This window comes from Corvus kubaryi, unplaced genomic scaffold (genome assembly GCF_017639235.1).
Source record: "Corvus kubaryi isolate FWS band 111438036 unplaced genomic scaffold, C.kubaryi_AGA036_p1.0 132, whole genome shotgun sequence".
In the NCBI taxonomy this organism is placed as follows: Eukaryota; Metazoa; Chordata; class Aves; order Passeriformes; family Corvidae; genus Corvus; species Corvus kubaryi.
In genome coordinates, this window is record NW_024580666.1 from 2,368,754 (window position 1) to 2,389,087 (window position 20,334).

The 20,334-nt window shown below is 39.8% G+C and overlaps 1 protein-coding gene across 3 annotated transcripts in view; it reads right to left on the reverse strand.

Moving 5' to 3' along the window:
- LAMA3 (laminin subunit alpha 3) overlaps positions 1-20,334 on the reverse strand; it is a 111,354-nt gene that overhangs the window by 63,649 nt on the left and 27,371 nt on the right. The window contains exons 8-21 of one of the 3 annotated variants that reach the window (XM_042029749.1): positions 18,728-18,846; positions 14,902-14,992; positions 13,764-13,895; positions 12,275-12,337; positions 11,177-11,215; positions 10,909-11,046; positions 9,927-10,061; positions 6,846-6,892; positions 5,846-5,945; positions 4,582-4,634; positions 4,095-4,200; positions 3,053-3,152; positions 2,009-2,165; positions 26-164 (exon numbers count right to left, since the gene is read on the reverse strand). In XM_042029749.1, coding sequence (XP_041885683.1) covers positions 26-164; positions 2,009-2,165; positions 3,053-3,152; positions 4,095-4,200; positions 4,582-4,634; positions 5,846-5,945; positions 6,846-6,892; positions 9,927-10,061; positions 10,909-11,046; positions 11,177-11,215; positions 12,275-12,337; positions 13,764-13,895; positions 14,902-14,992; positions 18,728-18,846 — 1,419 coding nt within the window. Of the gene's footprint in view, positions 1-25; positions 165-2,008; positions 2,166-3,052; positions 3,153-4,094; positions 4,201-4,581; positions 4,635-5,845; positions 5,946-6,845; positions 6,893-9,926; positions 10,062-10,908; positions 11,047-11,176; positions 11,219-12,274; positions 12,338-13,763; positions 13,896-14,901; positions 14,993-18,727; positions 18,847-20,334 lie in introns of all 3 variants that reach the window. The other 2 variants (XM_042029739.1, XM_042029760.1) reach the window with 2 other exon arrangements.

Sequence of the window (20,334 nt, forward strand, 5' to 3'; positions counted from 1 at the left end):
CTAGTGAGAAAATTAATTCACTTACAAGTATAATTAGTGCCAAAATGTTTTCCCTCAGCAACTGAGATCTTCCCTTTAGAGCTTTTTGAGCCCAGGCTGACATAGCGGAGGACTAGGTGGAAGAGCTTAGGGGAAGCCACAGTGATAGGCACAACCACCTCTGGCTGGGAAAAATAAAAAGAAAGGGAAAAAGGAGGAAAGGAAAGTACATTACTTGTTACCAGCACCCAGAGAAAGAAAAACCATTTGGCAAAGACAAAAGGCATGGGCAGCTTACAAAAGAGCATAGAACAAAATCTCCTGTGAAATAAAACTCTCGTTGAATACCAGCTGATCCAGAAGGACACAGAATGGCTGAACTAACACGTGTGTTGATACCTCACCTTGATACACAGACATTATTTTACTGTTATTCTCCCTACTCATGCCATAAAGGAGGCATATGGTATCAAGGGCTGCCGATAATCCTGCCTTTCCAAGGAAAAGGCCACAATCATTGATCCTAGTCTGAGATCCCACAGCATGCAGACACCTCAGATTGTTACCATAGTTCTGATCCTCTACCAGATCCTGCTGTTGCTTAGAGCTGCAATACCAAGAATGCTGTCCTTGTCCTGGGGCTGAACTGGCACCTCCAGAGCCACAAAATTCTCAGCATTCACACAGCCCCATTATTTAGTTTTCAAAAAACTAAGAGACATGTTAAGGGTCCGCGGTGGATTCGCAAAAGACGGGATTGGTGCAATCTCATGAGTTTGGTTTCTTTCTTTCCATCCTAAATCCTAAAGCTCCCCTCACTACCCAGCTCCCACCGGTTCATCCATCACAATCCATGTGCTGTCCCTTTCCAAGCTACTTGTGGCACAGCAACCTCCCCACCACTGGGGTCCACTTCCCCAAATGCAAACGTTTTCTCTGTTTCACACATCTGAGAACAGAATAAAAAGCCTGTACAAAATGCCACTAGAAAAGAAATGCAAAAAGCAGCTGAATTAGAAAGCAGGCATTAAGAAATCATAGATACTGAAGAGTTGCCTTAATTTATGAATGTGGAATAATACTGAAAATTTAAAAAATTATCTGGGATTAAAAAGACCCCAAGACCAAAACAACAAAAGAAGAAAGACTGAAAAATGAAGAACATAAAGGAAATCATTGTGCAATGGTTATGTGCTTATGTCTCATGCTACAGTGATTCATTAGTCCCCGGACAAATGGAGGCTGGACACAATTATACCAAAGCAGTACTTTCAAGATGAGTGAACAAATCCCATTTATTACTCAAACCTAATGTTTTAAAATCCTGCTTCACTTGATCAGCAGTTCAGTCCAAAGCCAGAAGCTCCCTTCTCAGAGAAATTATGGTGACTTTCTACCTGTGATTTACTTATTCCCTCAGCTATTGTTTAGTTTATTCATAGTCTGTCATGAAACTAAAATAAATGTTGCCAATACAACCCTGCTCACAATTTCTTTTACTGAACCACACACTTTCCTGTTTGTTGTAATAATACACAATAAAAGCCGGCACCTTTCTCTTCTTTACCCAATACAAGATGCCTTCAGTGACAGCACTGTGATTGTACCTGAAAATCTTATGGACAGAGACTGCCACAGAACCGTGCAATTCAAATTATTTAGCCAAGCATTAATCTTCTGCTGTTTCTGCTGTTCTTGGCATGACAAGAATTTCTGCACTTAGTATTAAAGACTTTAAAACTATACGTTCCTTTCTTTACACCTATCTCATAAAAAAACCAACCTCAAAGAAAATCTCTGATGAAGACACACTTGCTGAAGCAATGTGCAAATGACCTGACAGTAATACCAACACTCACTAATCCAAACAGCAGCATAGTGCCAAAGGGTTTGGATTAGTGAGATCCTGTCCTTTTTTCTGTCTTTTTTCCATGACCTTCCACACACACAGCAGCACTATAAAGACATATGTGCCATGCACTTTTGTTTTCATTTTCACCCCAAAGTCTTGAGTGAAATACCAGCTTACTTGTATAGAGGACATCAGGGCATATCCTCTCCAACTGAAGCTAGGAAATTCCTGAGGATCATAGCCAAACCGAATTTTCCCTCCTTCGACAGTAGCACCATCTTCAATCTCAAACTTCATGTGGTGCAGATCAGGAAAAAAATAGTTTCTTTCAGGCCTTTCAAGGAGAAAAAAATCCACAACAAATCAACAAAGAATTACCAGTCATTTATGATCTACGTCTAAGGGCAAAAAAGCAGTGGAAGGGAGGTGATCTGCTGCTGACTGAGGAATTCTGACAGCAGCTTGTAGATTCAAGACACCTGGAAAGAGAGATGCAACGAGTCTTCCTTCCAGAAGCTTTTACAGCTTTCATACTTTTTCCTATACAACTCTTGATAGATATGCAATACTATTGCAGAACTGGTATTGGTTATTTAAGGAAACAAGTCAGAAAAACTTATTAAAATATAGGAAGGAAACTGCCCAGGAAAATTAATATCAATAACCAGTGCAATTTACCAAGTTAATTGTGGTGATCTGTTCACCCATTCCTTTTCCTATCCCCTGTTGCTCCCCCCCCCCCGCTTACCCTTGTCCCTAGCCCTGGCCACTCCCTCGGGCTCTCCCTATTGGTTCCTGTACCCCAACTCCGCCCAGGTACCGCCCCTGCGATCTGACAAAACCCCCCTGCACCCAGATCAGGAGGTCTCTCTGCCTCTGGGGATCACCAGGAAAAATCCTCTGAAACCCTCATGGAGGGTCCTTTCTCGCCTCCTTCGCCGTCACTGTGCTGTAGAGCTGACAGCCACCGGAGCAAGAGTGCGGGGCCGTCCGAAATGGACTACGGGAGGGCGGAATGGCTGCCCTGCCCTAAGCAGCCCCGCTGAGCTCCCAGGGAAAGCTGCAGCTTGCTAAACCAAACCTAGCACTGCAACAGTTAATTATCAACAAATCCAAAAAGAAATTTGTCACATGAAAGTTTAACAAGGGACTTGTGGACAGTTTCAAAAGAACTGTGCAGAAGCTCTGCCAGGAGCTACCAGGAGCCCCAGCTGGACTCACTCCTGACAGGTCGTGCCCACAATGTGTGGCCTGCACTGGCAACTGCCCAAGGGCTGGGAACAGGCTGGGCTGAGGGATCCTCCAACGTCGCACTGGCAGCCTGTAAGGCCAAGAGCAAAAGCCAATCAGAAAAAGAGTGACAAAAGTTACCAGAAAACACTCCACGGCTTCACCTAATTAAGCACCATTAATGACTCGTTTCCTCCTCCCAGAGCCCTTCAGACTCTTTCAAACACAACTTAATACATGTGCATAAGCTGCAATTATTTTGAGTTTCCCATGTTTGTGCCTGTGGTTTTTTTAATTTCTCCTTAGAATGTAACAAAAGTCACTTTTAAAAAAACCTCAAATAATAGACCATGCCACATTGCTAAATGCAGGGCTGCAGTTTTGCAGAACAGCTATTCGGATGTTTTCCTAGCAAGTCAAAATTTCTGTAGCAACATCACAAGTAATAATTATTAAAAAAACCCCCACAAACAACAAAATCTAAAACCTAACTTTAAAAACTTGCAAGATGTCAATTTTTCAAAGTCTGGTACCCCAATATTTAATCTATCTGACAAAATTACAATGTATGTGTTCATATAACATGCATATTTTCAACTGACACTGGACAACAATATTGAATGACTTTCTACAGGAGACAGGACTTGTGGCACCAACTAAAGGACACCTCTAGTAACGAGGTATATAATATGCTGTACTAAGGAACAAGTATGTCAAGGCTAAAAATTTCAAGCTGGATTGAAAGGCTGAGTGCTCCTAAAAAAGTATTGATGTCACAGTCTAAAAGCACCCTGTTTTCTAAGACATGCACAAAATGACTGGGAAGCACAGCGGTAACATCTGCCTTGTTCCTTCTCCTGCTGAAAGGCAAAGAGTAGTCACACAGATTACAAGCAACTACCAGCACCAGTGCACAATGCTGTGCACATGGGTAACCCAAACATCCCCATTCTAAAAGTATAGCCTAGGGAATTCTAAAGACTTCTGTGCTAAGTGCAAATGTTCCACTAGAGATGTCCTTTATTCATTTTACCTTGGCAGCCAAAGTAATTCTTTTTTTCAAGAGCATAATAACCAGCTTCACAAGTGTCACAGGAATCTCCACAAACATTAGATTTGCAGTAACAGTGCCCATTTTCCTGTGAAAAAAATAAATTTAATCAAAAATGTTTCAGTACCTTTCCAGAATTTTAATCTTTCAATACTCTGAATTCCCACTAATTCTAAAGAGGAAAAACTTTCTAATCTCAACAAAAAACCCCCATTATCTGGACATTATTTCTGTCATTTATCATCTTCAATAAACAGACTAGAAAATACATAAACTCAAGAAGACAAAAATTTTTAAAAGCTTTATATATCCCTAGGATGTATAAAATTGACTATTTGCTGTATAGAACTAGCTGGTTTATGTTCAAAAGCAATAAACAGTACTAAGATTTCTACCTTAGAAAATGTTACAATAATTTATCTTTACAATAATCAATTTAATGAATATCTTTCTTTTAATTTCACTTTACCTGCTGACATTCTCCAACTCCACTTAGTGTTCCACTCACATCACACTGGCATGCTGTACAGATGAAAGAAAAAAATGACACCTGCATTTCATCTTCTCGTGATACTTTGCAGGGAAAAACCCCACAACCCTGGATCTGCAATTTGGAGTCAAAGTGCCACAAGGTGGATTTTACTCTGGAAGGTTCAGAACAGCAGACAGATAATGGTATGAGGTGAGAAGAAAAAGAGGAGAAAGAATGAGGACTTCTAAGTATGTGTGATTTCCTGGTGTGTTTTAAAGTGATCTAGCTTGTATTTGACAAAAACCAGTATTGAGTTGGAATTGAACAGAATTGAGTTTGAATATTGAACAACTTGAACAATTGTTTTCTTTCATAGAAACATTCAGACAATTGATACAAAACAGCATCTTCCAGCCAGACCAGCAACTTCCATTCTGCAGTGATACTCTGGGACCAAATCAACTCTCCATATGAATAGAAATGGAGAAAATATTGCAGGGAGGAGCTATGCTGACCTAGAAATTTGGAGAAACCCAGTACTGACTCTTTGACTGAAGGCAGAGAAGATGAATTATGTGAAAAGTGCAGTACTTAATATTTGAGGAGTTGTTTAGTATTTAGAGATCTAATGTAAAAAATGTAATGACACCATTATCAGGTCTAAAGCTACTCATCCTATCTGAGTGGCTGTCGTGGTGGAATCTGTTCCAAAGAAAATAGTTGGAGAGAATCTTTAAAGATTTTTTTATCTTTACCCTTTTTAATCTTCATTATCATTATCTGCCTGAAAAACATATACTCCCTGTTGGAAAACATTGACAATCACAGATTTATTATTATACAGATAAAAACCATAACAGATTTGTCACACCCTGAGGCCACAAGAAGGCTTTACACTGCAAGTTAGGAAATAATATAAAGTGAAAAAGCACCTTTTTTCTCAATGAGCCAAATTCTGATTTCATGGTTACAGGCAAAAATCCTGTCTCTCTCCAGTAAATCTGCCATAGGGCCATCTGAAGTGAACATCATTGTAACTTCAGAGCACACCCTGATTCAAGTGTGCAAACACACATGAAATTATGGGCTGTTTTGTGAAAGTAAATGCTGGTATCATGGGTAATTTGGTGTTACAATTAAGCAGCATGAGAGACATGCTGTTAACCAGAGTTGTGAAAGTCACAAAGAGCAGCAAAGATAGTGTCAGAGAAGGCAGATGACTACATTTCATAAGCCAGAAAAACGTGTCATGAAGCCATACCTGTACACCCCTCGGGGTTTTCTTTGGCCAGGTTCCAGTACAAGGGTTTGCATTTACTGCAGGTAGGACCTTCAACGTTCTGGAGACATTGACAATATCCCTAACAACAGAAAGGAGCTAATATGGGTTCTCCTGTTTCATAAAAAACTTACTGCTCTTTACTACTAAGAAAAAACTAATATTGTTAAGAGCTCATGCAGTTTACTGACTTTTACAGATACACGGATCTCAGGCTGATTCAGACATCTTAGATTTTTGTCTCATACTATCAGCACAGGATTATTCCACCCTGCATATTTTTCATGAATCTAATTTGTTCTAAGGGTCCCAAAGGATGTGCTTTCCAATTCTTTTACAGCCTTATTAGAACTGCTCTGAAGTATTAACTGCTTTGCACAAAGTATAAACCCCATGTTTTCTTAAAAACAATAATTCATTTTCATATTTAGTCTTATCTTTATTGGTGGAAGACAGACATAACCCTATACAGGAGCCTACATAGGTACCCCTACTATCCATCAGACTCACCCTCTAGGTGGTCTTTGCTACACATTTAACAATGACTGTGATTTCTGGTAATATGCAACCACTAATAACCATCATCATATTAATAACAGTAATAGTGGAACAGCAACAAAGATGTAATGATTTTTCAAGAATAATTTCATGTTGAAAGGCCTGTTGCAACCCAGAACCAGGTCTTGGAGACACGCATAGGCTTATAGCTTCATGTATATGTTAGTGTTAAGAGTACACCAAAAAGACATAAACAGTATGCATATAAAACATAAAAAGCCCCCACCCTTGACAAGGGTTTGCACTGGTATGACCAAAGAACAAAACAAAACATTTATTTCTGCCCATACTCTGCAAACAAACTCGTGCAATTCTTTTAGAGTCTAAGAGCAGGCTTCAGGGCTTGAGAAAGGAGTTGGATGTGTTCAGCAAAGGTACATAAATTATTAACATGCACTGTTAGCTGCAATGGCAGAATACTTACAGAATGAGAACCAACGCTACCTGCAGGGTCACACTCGCTGTTGATACCTTTATAAAACAAACACAGTGAAACATCTTTTGAAAACAGAGCTGTGGAATGGAGTAGTGAAGAAGCACAATGTGGCAGTGTGAACTTGAAAGGGCTTTTTAATATGTTACCTCGGAGGGACTCAAATACCTTAAACTCCAAGACAGCAGAAGCCTTTAACAATTATTTTTTAAATGTGTATTTAGCCTGATTTATAGTATTTGGGTTTGTATGCAAAGCAGTCACTTGGAAAAACAGAACACTAACCTATGGAACTGACAGACATTTTCTCAAAGTTCCTGTGCCATCAAAATGGAAATCTTTTAAATGGACATATATTTGAGAAGATTTCTTTTCTTCCGTGTTGCAGATATAAGAAGGAAAACCCCAGAAAAACTAGGGGAGTCTTTTACTCATGCAAGCAGTTGGGATAGCTGTAATATCCTGGAGCACACTGGTTGCATCTAAGCCCAGCATAGTTACTACGGCACAGACACCGCCCTCCAGGACCACATGTATTCCCCATCACAACTGCATTCTGCTCAGAGAAAAAAAATAACAGATGCACATCTAAATCTAGAATTTGCCAAAAAACTTACCTTTGAATGTAAATCAATCATTTGCATTCAGAAAACCAGACAAACCATGATTTTACCACCAAAAATAAATATCCTGAAACAGATGGTTATTCTGCAATTGCCTCCTCAACCACTGATAATCTTGGTTCTTGCAATTCTGTAATGCACAGCTAAGAGATTCAGTTTGATGCCTTGCAAGACACATGTAAGGGACAGAAACCCATCTCACATTTGGAAAGAATGTCACATGAGAGAAATACTTAAAAGAATCTTTAAAATATATACTCAAAGGATGTTGTCAACTATTAACAATAAACTTCTCATGGAATTACCACTATTTTGGCTAAGAGCAGAAGACAAGACTTCCTATTTTATTGAGATGATGCTGGAATGTTCTGCAGGGTCACACTTCACAGGTACAGGAATGGGACCCCATCTGGGCATCCCAGCTGTCCCAAGTACAAGATGAAGTGCTGTAGTTAACCACTTGGAAGTTACAACTGGCAGAAAGGGCTGACTGACATGAATATAAAACAAACACTGTCTTCCTGTTACATGTTCATGTTTTTGGTTCCCCCTTTTGGTTCCTCTTTCTGCTGCAGTCAAAAACATCTGACTTTGCTGTGTTTACTTTAAAGATGCTTGGAAAGACACAGGGCTTGCTAGGAACTTAGTATAAGAGAAATACAAATACTGAAGCTTCCAAGAACATCACCTACACTACAGTCCCCCATCAGCTGGCTATTATATTGCATTCTCTCCTAATTTTAGTATTACTGTTTTGTTTAAAGGCTTTGTTTTGATACCACTTTATTTGAATAAAGCTTCTATTGAGTTCAACAAGCTAAGACCAGAGAGATCAGTTCTAGTCACAGCAGCCCAAAAAATACAGGTCTGTCTCCCTTTTGAAGATGACAGCTCTTTACAGGAGTAGCAGGCTGGGCTGCTCACTTTCCACCACAGCTTGCAGCATGCTGTGTTAATTTATGTTTAAACCCATGGCAGCTCATTTTAACTGAACAAACTGTGAACTGCAGCAGTTCTGAGTAATCCCACTGACTGTATTTTCAACTATTTTTATCTGTCTTTTACAATTTGTTTTTGCATGCTCTTTTAAGCTTTTATTTCTCTTTTCAGCTTTTGGTGCTCCAAGATCAAACATATTCAATATGGGTTTGATTTGCTTTAAGATTGCTACTTGATTTTGTTCTAGGGAAAAAAAAAAAAGGTTATTTTAAGACCAGTGAACAGTGTGTACCAATGCAGGATCCTGATTTTATGTTTTTCATTAAAAATGTTCATCTACTCCAAACCATAAAACCCACAATTATGTGGTAGGTATTTCTTTATTCCACCCATTTTGTTTGGTAACACAACACAGTCTGTCTTTGCAAGGTGCCACAGTTTAACCCCAGCTGGCAACCAGGTACACGCAGCCACTCACACCCCACTCATGGGATGGGGAAAAGAACTGGGAAAAAAGGTAAAACACAGCACTGTACACAGTATTAGGAATAAAATTAACTCTTCCCCAGCTGAAACCAGGTCACGAGGCCATAAAGAATTCTGCTGTCCATTTATCAGAGATAAACAACTGCATAAGCCCAAAGGAAGAAGACTGACATAGCCAATAGCCAAAAATAACAAGAGAGAAGAAAGCAAATCATAATGTTGTACATAAATCTTGTTAATCAGTACAGGAAAGCACATACCAGAACTCTATAATACTCTATATTCTTTCTCAATGGAAAAATCACTAAGGATTAAGGGTCCCTCTCTCACTCACTTTAAAGGCAGATAAAACCTAGGGCCAAGTAGGACTTGATGGGAGTCCTCGTATGCACACAAGACCATTATGATACTCAAAAGTTATACTCCATTAATTTCCCTGTCTTGTAAAAAAGCAGGCTAGTCCTTGGTGGGAAATCCCATAGAGATCTTTCATGTTTCATGCCTACATGGAGAGAGGTTGGGTCAATGCTTGTCAGGTGATCTTAAAGTGAGTGAGAAACCACCATGAAGGGCAAAACGAGGGCTTCAGATTTTCATATTTACAGAACACACATTTTACAAGGTAGCAAACAAGGACCCTCTGCAAATTCAGACCGGTGCTTCACAGCTCTGCTCTGCTGGTTCCTCAGCAGTCAAGTGTGCCCCGTTGCTGTGGGCCTCCATGTGAGAACAGCTTTCAAATGCTTTGGTTATTAGTAAGACAGCTGTGCTGACTGAGGGTACATCAGACTGACCATGAGGGAAAAAAAAAAGCCTGTGAGGAAAAGGACTATATAATTCTTCCCTACTATTGAAACATGCCTGAAATTGGAGAATTAGAATATATGAGGATTTCACTGTAGAGCAGAAGAGGGAGTTGCCCATTTGCTGCTGTGAACGTTGCTTTGGCTGCTGTCCTGGAAAGCACTTCTGTCTGCCTTTTCAGGGGCCTGTTTGATGCTGTACATGCAATGAGCAGCCTTACCTTGACAGGCAGGGAATGAGTGGTGGCCAGACTGGCAGCTGTCACACTGAAGTCCAGCGACCCCTGAGCGACAAAGACACCTCCCAAGAAAATCGCAGACTTCGGGCTGGGTACCCAGCAAGTTACATTCACACACTGCCAATGAGAAAAGATACTTCAGAGGCAGCTTCTGCACAGGCACAGGCTCTCTTCTTTTATCTTTCTTGAAATAAAAATATATATGGAAAAAAGAGCAGAAAAAGCAACTCCCTGCTCCCTGATGCTCAACAGAACCACAATTTTCCCATCAAATTTATATGGGTTCATAACAGCTTTTATTGATTGCTCACATCTGTAAAAATTCAGGAACAAGGAAAACATTAACGAAAGAGCAGTGACACTGGCTCAAAGTTCAGTTATCAGTGTCAAAGCACTACACTTGGCCTGGCCCCACTGAGAGTCTGATTTATCAGTCCCAAGTGGTATGCCAGCTATTGAAAGTAGTTCCATCACTTCTGGGACTGAACCCAAACAATTTATGGTTTAGATTTACAATCTCAGGTGAGAGTGGTTAATAAATTGCCTAGAAAGACAGTATAGAGACAGTTATTGATGTTCAAAACCAGTCAGTATTCTAGTATTGATTAGGTAGGGTAGCTTGGTGCATCAAAGTGAGGTTGCTAACTTATATCAAACACAATTAAAAAAAAAAATTCCAAGGATAAGTAACAGAAATGCTTCCACAGTTATTCTAAGTTTAATTAATGTTACTAAATCCAACCACAAACTAGAGTCTGGCAGCTGAATCAAACAGCAGACAGCAACCAAGGAAAGGGGGGCATTTTTAGATCAAAATCTTCCCTTGTCACATTATTCTCCTTTGACTTGTGTGCGTTTTGGGACAGCCTGCTATGAATACATGTCCATGGCAAAATAACAACACCCTTCAGGATAAAACTTGGTGGTTTTGGATATGCTTGCCAAAAGGGAATGTTTGGCTTACCCTGGCAGAAGGGGTACTGAAAATACCCAGCTGCACAGGTATCACAGGAAAAACCCCCAAATCCAGTTCGACATCTGCACTGCCCGGTGCTTCCATCGCAGTCACTGCCCAGCACTCCCGCACCATGGCACTGGCACGCTGAAGAGCAATTTGTAAAGAAAACATTTGCAGTATTATGATCTTAAAGCTCCTACTTCCCTTGGAAGCCAAAGGCTGGCATTTATGCTGGAGCACAGGCTCCAAGTGTCAAAGAAACGACATCACTTACGCAGACACTGGGGGCCAAAATACCCTGGTTTGCAGCCTCCTTCTAGTTAAAACAGGAAAGGAGAAGAAAAAAAAACAAAGTTAGTGCATCAAATCACAGAATTCATTATCATTTTTCAGAGATAAACAGATCAGTAGTTGGTAAATATTACTCTTGAACAAAAATACCCTATTTGTATGAGCCTTACATGCAAATCTCATTTAAAAAACAACCTGTAATTGTGCTTAGTCTAACAGCACAAACTTACTACTTCTACAGAAACTTCCTCTTAGAGGCAGCTGCCTTTCTTATGCCTTCAAATTCTGATGCTGCTCATTGTAAATAGCTCAAGATCTTTTCTCCTGTTATATTTATTCACTTTCCTTCAGAGTTTTCCTTCTTCTTCTTTTTAAAAATTTGTGAGAAAAGGGGATATGCAACAGAGCACACCGAGGTCTACCAGGGCAATTATTCTGGATGCTGTAAAAAGGTGAAGTGCATTATAAGTATGCAAATGATTAAGTGCTAGCTGTGATGATGTCTCTGTTGTGCAGTATGATAATACAGACTAAAAAATGTAAGCCCACCAAGGGAATCATTGTGTGGAGGCAACTTTGCAGTGAGCTGAAAAAGAAATATGAACCTTTCTTAGAAATCAAAATCTTTCAGTGCCAAGGGCAATGTACAATTTGCCAGGTGAGAGAGGACAGTCCAGAGGCAGAGGCCAGTTAGCCTGAAGAAAGAGATTTACACTGCAAAGCAATGCTTGTTGTGTCAGAGAGCTGTACATGTCAGAAAGTCTTGATGGATCTGTTCTTAAGTGCACCAAACAAGATGGTCAGCCCCTCCTGCAGATGTTTGCCGGAGGCTGGCCGAAGTTACTTTGATCCATAACTCTTTCTGGAGCTAGCCCACTAAACTGCTTAGTACAAACATGACAATATGATGAACTTCTGGCAAGAACAGAGGTTCTCTTGAAAGATAAATACCAACAGAGGCAAAACTACTACATAAAGATCAACTCAATGATTCTACAAAAGACCAGGCGCCACTAAAACAGTGAAAAACAGCAACATGGGGAAAAACAATGAAATGGGGAAAAAAACACCAAGAACTTGCCTATTATGTCACCAGCCACAGCATCTCTTGGAATCGAAGAAGTAAAAGGATATACAGGAGTATCTTTAAAACAAAAGAAACAACGAGGTATTTGAAACAAACACATTCATTTCATTAAAAATCATGACGAATAATGAAGCAACCTCCTGTCAATATAGAGAGCACGATATGCATATGACTCTAGTAACCAACTTCAGCTTAGTTTTCTTTAGTTTTCTTAGGAAAGAGATAAGAGACAGTGTACTTATGATTTCCAATTCAGGTACAAACCTCCCTTCTCTAAAAAGCAGCATGAAAGGCCAGACACCATTCAGAAATGCCACAAGGTTGCTTTCCTGCTCCCTATCCTTTCATGCAGAAAGCTTTCTTACACTAGACAGCATTGTGAGAGTTATCTAAGGAGCTCCATATTTACGTCACATTTCCTGCTTCCAGCTGAAGGTCCATCTCCTTCTGTGTGGCATTACCACTTGATATGTGCACTGCCATAAGTTATGACATGTACAGTACATCTTAGGAGCTTTTACTTGAGAGTCCTCCAGATTGCTGGATTGTCTTTCCCATTCTTAAACATTCTTGCATTGAGATAGAATCCAAAATCAATGAGCTACAAACATCCATGGGACTTAGATCAATGTCTACCTGAGATGAACTTAGGTAAAAATGTTGGATTTCAATCATGAGGATATAGGAGATGTGATAATCTAGAATGTACTGTACAGACAGGATTTATTCTATCACAGACATTGAATTCAGACAACATTCAATTTTCACAGGGTTTTTTTTCCTTTGTTTTGTATTGTTTTCTTGTGTTTTTATTGTGGTACCTCTCTTCTAGTCAGACCTCAGATCTGGTCCCAGATCAACCCTTGTTTTTTATCAGCTGTCAGAAACACACTTCTTTCTCCTGAGGGCACAAAACATCCCACTGATGCATTTTTGCAATCTTTTCATGGAGTCAGAAGCTTTTATGCAGCAAATACAATCCTGATGCTACATTTCCTGCTCAGTTATTTTATATATAATTTTTTATGGGAAAAGCATTGTTTATCAGAGAGGCAAGTTCCAAATCCTAGGAGGTGTCAAGGAGAACACACACCCATTTGCTCCCCCTCATTACAGACATAGAACTACTTCCCTGTCCAGGTGGTCTTTATCCCCACAAATCCTGACACATGTTTAAACAATTTGTTCAGGGCTTTAGGACTAGAGTTCACAACTTACTGAGAATAGGCTGTAAACTTGATGTCTCCAATGAATGCAGAATTGTGAGAATGCAGCACAATCTCTTTGTCTTTCAAGTCGCTATCATTTTGTTAAATAAACCCAACTCTCTTCAGTAGTATAACAACTGATTTATCAGAACACATAAACATGTGAAGCTGAGATGCCAGATGTTTTTCAACCAAGTCAAGAGGCGTGAAAACCATTAATTCTTTAATGCACATTTAAAATACGGAAAAAGGGGCAATTTTACTTGTATACTTACAGACACAAAATGGATAACCATAGAATCCGTCAGCACAGCGTTCACAGTGGTCTCCCTGGAAATTCTGCTTACAGAAGCAGCGGCCAGACCCTTCCTCACAGCCATCTGCATGCTCCAAGTTACAACTGCAGGCTAAGTAAAAGCACCAGCAATTAGGCACTCTTTGGAAAATAATTAATTTGCCTTTTACAGCAGCGCACAATGGCATTATAACAATAAACTTGCAGATGTGAATGACTCATTATTTAAAGAGTTAACATTTCCCAAGTACTTACATATCACCAATACATCCCTTAAAAGGAAAACCCATGTTATTTTCTTAGAGTGTTCAGGGTTTTTTAATTCCAAAAGCTGCACGTTGTTCCTCCACAGGACTGCAGCAATTTTCCTGTGGCAACAACTCCTCTGTCTCCATGATCTAGGCTAAGCACCACACTATTCCCTTTCACTTACACACTACATGCAACACTATGACCACAGCTCTGCTGACTTCCCACTCCTTTCAATCCCCGAACACAACATAACTGTAGTTTCCTTCTACCTGTCACATGGCTCCTTCAGCCTGTTCATAATCCAACACCTAGCTCTTACCTATACTCAGTTCTTTTTCAGATGTTCTATCAGTAATTACCCCATTGCATCACTTATTAATCAGTGGGCTCAGCACTGCATAAGATCAGAGTAGTTACCCTTGTGACCTTTTGAGCTATAGAATAAAATTTTCAAGTAACCCAAGAGTCACAGGATACCTCACATGTACATCAGAGAGCTAAGAGAAACAAGATCATGAGAGCAGGAGATGAGAATGGCTTCGTAGAGATCCTGAGATCCTCCTCACTGTGGGGTGTATTGCAGCACCCCAGGTTTCCATCATCCTATCTCCCCAGTACCCTTTTATGGCCTACTTCCTCTTATTATCCTTCTGCTGTTCTGAAGATTTATGCTCATATGACACATAAGTTGAGAAGAATACAATTTAAAAGCTTTAAAGCAACACAGAAATTCATTTGTAGCTATTCTCCAACATCTTTTGACCACTTTTTCATTTTTGCCTCCCCAAAAGATGCACCCTATGCCTTGATTATAGCCCAAATCCCTCAAGCCACCAGGAGAAGATACTCCATAGAGAAGGACTCACGTATACAACCACCGGGAGCTCTCACTGGAACACCGTAAGGACGATAGTAGCCTTTTGCACACTTCTCACAGTTGATCCCAGCTGTGTTATGCTGTGTAAAATAAAACAAAAGGATAATATGAGATAAAGAGAGGAACTTGGAAGAATTAAGAAACAATAACATCCTTTACATTGTTTCTATGTACAACTAAGAAGGGGAAAAAAGAATGGAATAGGACTGCAATAGACATCAATCATTATGTGGTGTTCTTTAACCACCTGTTCTCTACAGGCTTCTGAATTGTGGTATTCTCACATAAAGCAGCTGAATTTTATCTTTAAAGCACTATAAACCCCTCCTCCCATTAAAAAAAAAATTGAAAAAATATTGCTTTATATCATATAATATCTCTTTTTAGGCTACTTTCTTACTATGATGTATATATTGTTCAAGCAACTGCATAATGAATTTTTCCTTATACTGTATATTAATTTTCAAATACTTTGTGTCTAAGATCAGCAAGACCAAAATAAACCAAAAGCTGAACAGTGCAGTTCAAACCAGATTTTCCATTAGAAAAGTATATGTCTCTATAAATAAGTGGTTTAGGCACACACACACACAAAAAGATCCTAAGCAATTTGAATTACAGCAGTGATGGCAAGTACTAGTTGAGTAAATCATGGTCATGAGGCATCCTGATGAGCTCATAGACATGAGAGCTGGGGAACCAGAGCAGGAAGCTCTGCCCTGGAGCAACCAAAGCATTTCTCCCGCTCCCTGTTTAGTTCCTCCTTAGGGAGTGTTGCAATTCAGGGCTGTGCAGGGACACAGCCTTTCCTGGATGGACTGGTGGGCAGTTCATGAGCAGGGCACTCAGGACTCTGCACATTCTTCAGTGGCTACTGGTGCTCACTCTAGTGGCACATCAGTGGCCCCAGCCCAGACAGAGCTTCAGGAGGATGCCAGAGAGACAATGCAGCAGGGTGCAGTTAATCCAGAAGTTATTTTCAATGTATGAAAGACAAGCAAACAAGACAATAGCAGAATTACAGTTCTGGGCTTCTGAAAATCAGATTTGTCCTTGCTCAGATAGCTGCTTGACAAGATCCTGTGTGAAGTGTCCTGGGTGGGAACAGGGACCAAGAGCTCATAGACAGCCTCCTTAGAACAAGGAAGTTCTTTCCAATGTGCAAGCATGGCAGAAGGCCAGCACAGATAAACACAGAGTTCCTGATTGATCTCAAACTCAAAGAGAAAGTACATGGAAGGTGGAAGCAGGGACAGGCTACTTGGTGGCAAGAGAAAGACATTGCCCAAACATGCAGTAGTGGAGTTAGGAAAGCCAAAGCTTAGCAGAGATAAAACGAGGAAGGAAGGTGAAACACAAAAAGAAAGATTCCAAGAGTAGAGCAGCAGCAAAACAAAAGCTAAGGGGGTAGGGGCCCACTGCTCACCAGGGAAGGAGATCCAGTGAACAAATTATCTTAGAACATACAAAGGACAGGAAGGTGATGGGACACATCCAGCATAGTGTGCCTAGGGCAAAGTATGCCCAATCAACCTCATGGAGCTGTGTGATACGATGACAGGTGCTCTGGACAGACCCACTCAGATGGTGAGGGACTGAAGCACATGCCATCAAAGAAGAGGCTGAGATGGTTGGGTTTCTTCAGCGTTGAGAAGAGAAGGGTGAATTTATTGCTCCCTACAACTGCCTGATCAGAGAATACAAAGGGGATGGACCCAGACTCTTAGGAGAGGTGCTCAGCAAAAGGATGAGAGGCAATAGGCACAGACTGGAACATGGAAAATTTCAGTTCGATATTAGGGACAAAATTTATCATGCAGGCAGTCAAACACTGAAACAGGTTGCCATGAGTGGTTGTGGCATTCCAATCTTTGGAGGTGTTCCAAGCTTGGAGGAATGAGTTCCTGAGCAACCTGATCTAATTACACCTACTTTGAGTAGGACTATGTGATTTCCAGAGCTCCTTTGTCATCATACTCTAAAGAAACTGATTCTATCTTCTATCTATCAATTACATCACTTCTTTGTTCAGGCATCCATTCCTAAAATGTTTCTTTCCCCTGACACAAACAGTAAAATTAAACTAAAATTAATGCGCTTTGTCGATGAAAACAAAAAAAAAAAAAAAAAAAAGAAAGCTATAATTGGATCTATGGTAAACTCATTTAATCCACCTTAACTTCCACAAAATTAATTATAAACAATTCGTATCAGTCATATAACCAGGACTTGTAGATTTAGACTAATTTTGCTATTTTCTATCTTGGAAGCAGTATTAAAAGAAATGTTCTTTCATGAACAAAGAGCTGACAGAAAGGACCAACATGGGAAATCTTGCCAGACTGCATGAGCAAAGTTCTGCGCAGAAACGTCAACTGGAACACAAAGAACATTTCTTCTACTCACATTAGTAAAAATAACTCTACTCTCTTCTGCCTGCCTTTTGGACAACATCTGATTATATTAAGAAGAATATGGAAAACATACTGTTCACTGGATATTTCCCTTTTCTGTTGCTTAAATACAGCTATATTTTCAAATGCACAGCATGGTATTACATAAATCATGACACACAGGTTTCACAGGAACATAGAACTGATGATAATTTTGTTGTAATGCAGAATTCTGGTCAGCTGCTTATACATCAGATGACTTGACAACAAAAGGAAGACAGACTTCCAAGTAAGTCTGGATTTATTTAACCGTGAGATCACTGAACCAAAGAATAACTTAGGTTGTAAGGGACCTCAGGAGGTCAAGTAGTTCAGTCCCGCTCAAAGCAGAGAGAAGTCCAAAATCAGATCTTTATCAGAGTCTTGTTTGATCTTTCCTCATAGTCATTGCTAGAGTAGAACAAAATCAGAATGAAAGAAATTCTCGTTCTTTCCAAGAGCGTGCTATCCTTTTATGACAGACACAGTGTAAAGTCTCTGATTCCAAATTTAAAACTTCTGATTGAATCCAATGGAGCCTCTAAGATAATTATGGGGCTGGAGCTCATTCCCTCAGTTTTCAGGGGAACCTGAGGGAATGACTTTGGTTGGCTTGGAGGGGGGAGGTGCCTAATGGTCATTTTCCTCTACCTAAGACATCCTTCCTCTACACAAAAGACAGAACCAACTCTTCTCACATAAGCACAGCAAAAGCCCAAAAGCCAACTATCACAACCTGCAATTGGAGAAATTCCTACTGAACAAGAGTGTGATTAAGTGCTGTAAAAGATTACCCAGAGTGCGTGTGAAGTGCATCCTCAGAAATTTTCAGAATTCAACTGTTTCTCAGTGCAGCTGGATATAATTTTGCATCTAGCCTTGGTTTGAGTGGAGCACTAGTCCAAAGAATTTCAGAGGTCCCTTCTATGATTCTGTGCTTTCCCAATACCTATAACTTTCCATCTTGGTATAGTCTACATTCTCCTTTATTTCCACTGATGACAGAGAGCCCTCTGCCTTTTGCTGCAGTAAGGAACCAGCTGAGCCTGAGCTGGCATTTTATTTGGTTAATTTTACTTCCTTCTGTTAAGCAGGGAAATGGCAGAGTTTGTAACAAGAGGAAAGGGAATTTTTACAGTTGATTAAATTGTTACATTGTGTGGTTCTATTTCGATCACACAGGACTGAGCACCAATACAATTTTTATGTGTCTTTTACACATTAACAAGCAATGCTGAACAAGGTAAATTATTTTCACGCACCTTTTTCCACACTTTGAGTACAAGTAATAACACCATCAGAGAAATGGGCCTATCTGGACTGGTCAGACCCAAAACTACTGGTGTACACATTTATTTAAACTGATCAAAATGACCTTTTTACCTGGCAGTTAATGCAGACTCCTCCACCTTCATAATGCCCATGGATGTTTAAGCTTTCTCGACGCTGATCAACGTCAGCATCATAGTAACAATCAGTGGCATGTCCATGGCAATTGCAGGCTGAAAAAGTAATATTCCAAGTCAGCTTTTTTTATAATGATGGAATTTAGCAATCTCCAGCATTTACCTCTAGCAGAGGTAGAAAAGAAGATCAGATTTTTTTATGTGTGCATACACTCAGGCATACTGGAGTATACTCAAATGGACATATTTACCCATAAACAACGGATTTTCATACCAGAAACATAGTACAGTAATGTAGACATGAAGAAAACATGCAGATAGTCTTATCAGAGAAGGCAACAGTTGTACCATCTCAAAACTAAACTAGTTATGCATAAACGCAGGATTAGGAAGCTCCAGAAGAATGGCCACAGCAGTTTTTTTTAAATTATCAAAAACATGCTCAAATGTTTATCTTATTTTTTCATGCCTCAAAAATACATCTGGACTGATGCAATGTGCACTAAACCTTTATTTAAAATTAACAATTATAGAAAAGATATATACATTTAAATAAAAAGACCTACACCAAAGAGCTCTCATATTCAACTGTAGATACAGATATACCAGCAAACTTGGCTATAATATAATCCTGAGTAGTAACCAACCATAACAGCAAACAAAATAGAATAAATCAAAGGGCCATAAATTCATTCCATGTCCTCTTTTCTTCCTGATCTGATCTTCCTTCTTTGCTGGAGAGGAAAATGGGATGTTTTTTGAAAGAATGAAGAAAGCAAAACCAGGCTTCCCCAAGCATCTCAGTGCTAGTTGATCTTTTAATTACAGCTGCTTCAGCACCCCAGGGCAACCTTCCCAGGAAATTCGTGAAGTTATGACTTGATAAAGCTATTACTTCATGTTTAGGGAAATCCTCCCTTCATCTGGACTAGGGGACACAATACCCTGAAAGGTAATGGGTTACAGAAGCTAAGGGCTCTGGCCCTTCTTCAGGATGAGAGAAGCAAATGGGAGGTAATTCTTCCAAAGTCTATTCCCAGTTCCTGGTACAACTGGGAGCACAACTCAGGGACAACTGATTCTCCATTCTTGCTACATAATCATACAGACGAGAAGAGAAACTAGATCATTCTCTGTATCTTCTCTATGTCTTTTTCTCTGAAGAGCTGTGGATAAGGAAACCTTTTCCCAAAAATTACCAACCACACAGCTGAGGAGGTGCCCTGATATCAGGTTCTCTTATGGTCTGCTGACAAGAACTGGATAGGGTTCAAGACTGGGTTCCCTGGCCAGGTTGCAATAGCCTATGAAGATCTTTGGGTTTTCTTACTCACATAATTCTTCAAGAAAACAAAAAATTACACAATGAGATGCCGGCTTAAGATATTAAGTCAGAAAAGGAAAAAAAGATAATATTATATATATATAAAACATATATATATACACACATGTAATTAACAATGTAAATAAAACCTCCCTTGCCTCTAGGGCCAAACCATCTGTGAGGTACAGCTCAGCTATGTGTTCTAACAGCAATGGAAAATTGCTTCCTCTGATTATAGTAATAGCATTTTCACTGATAGG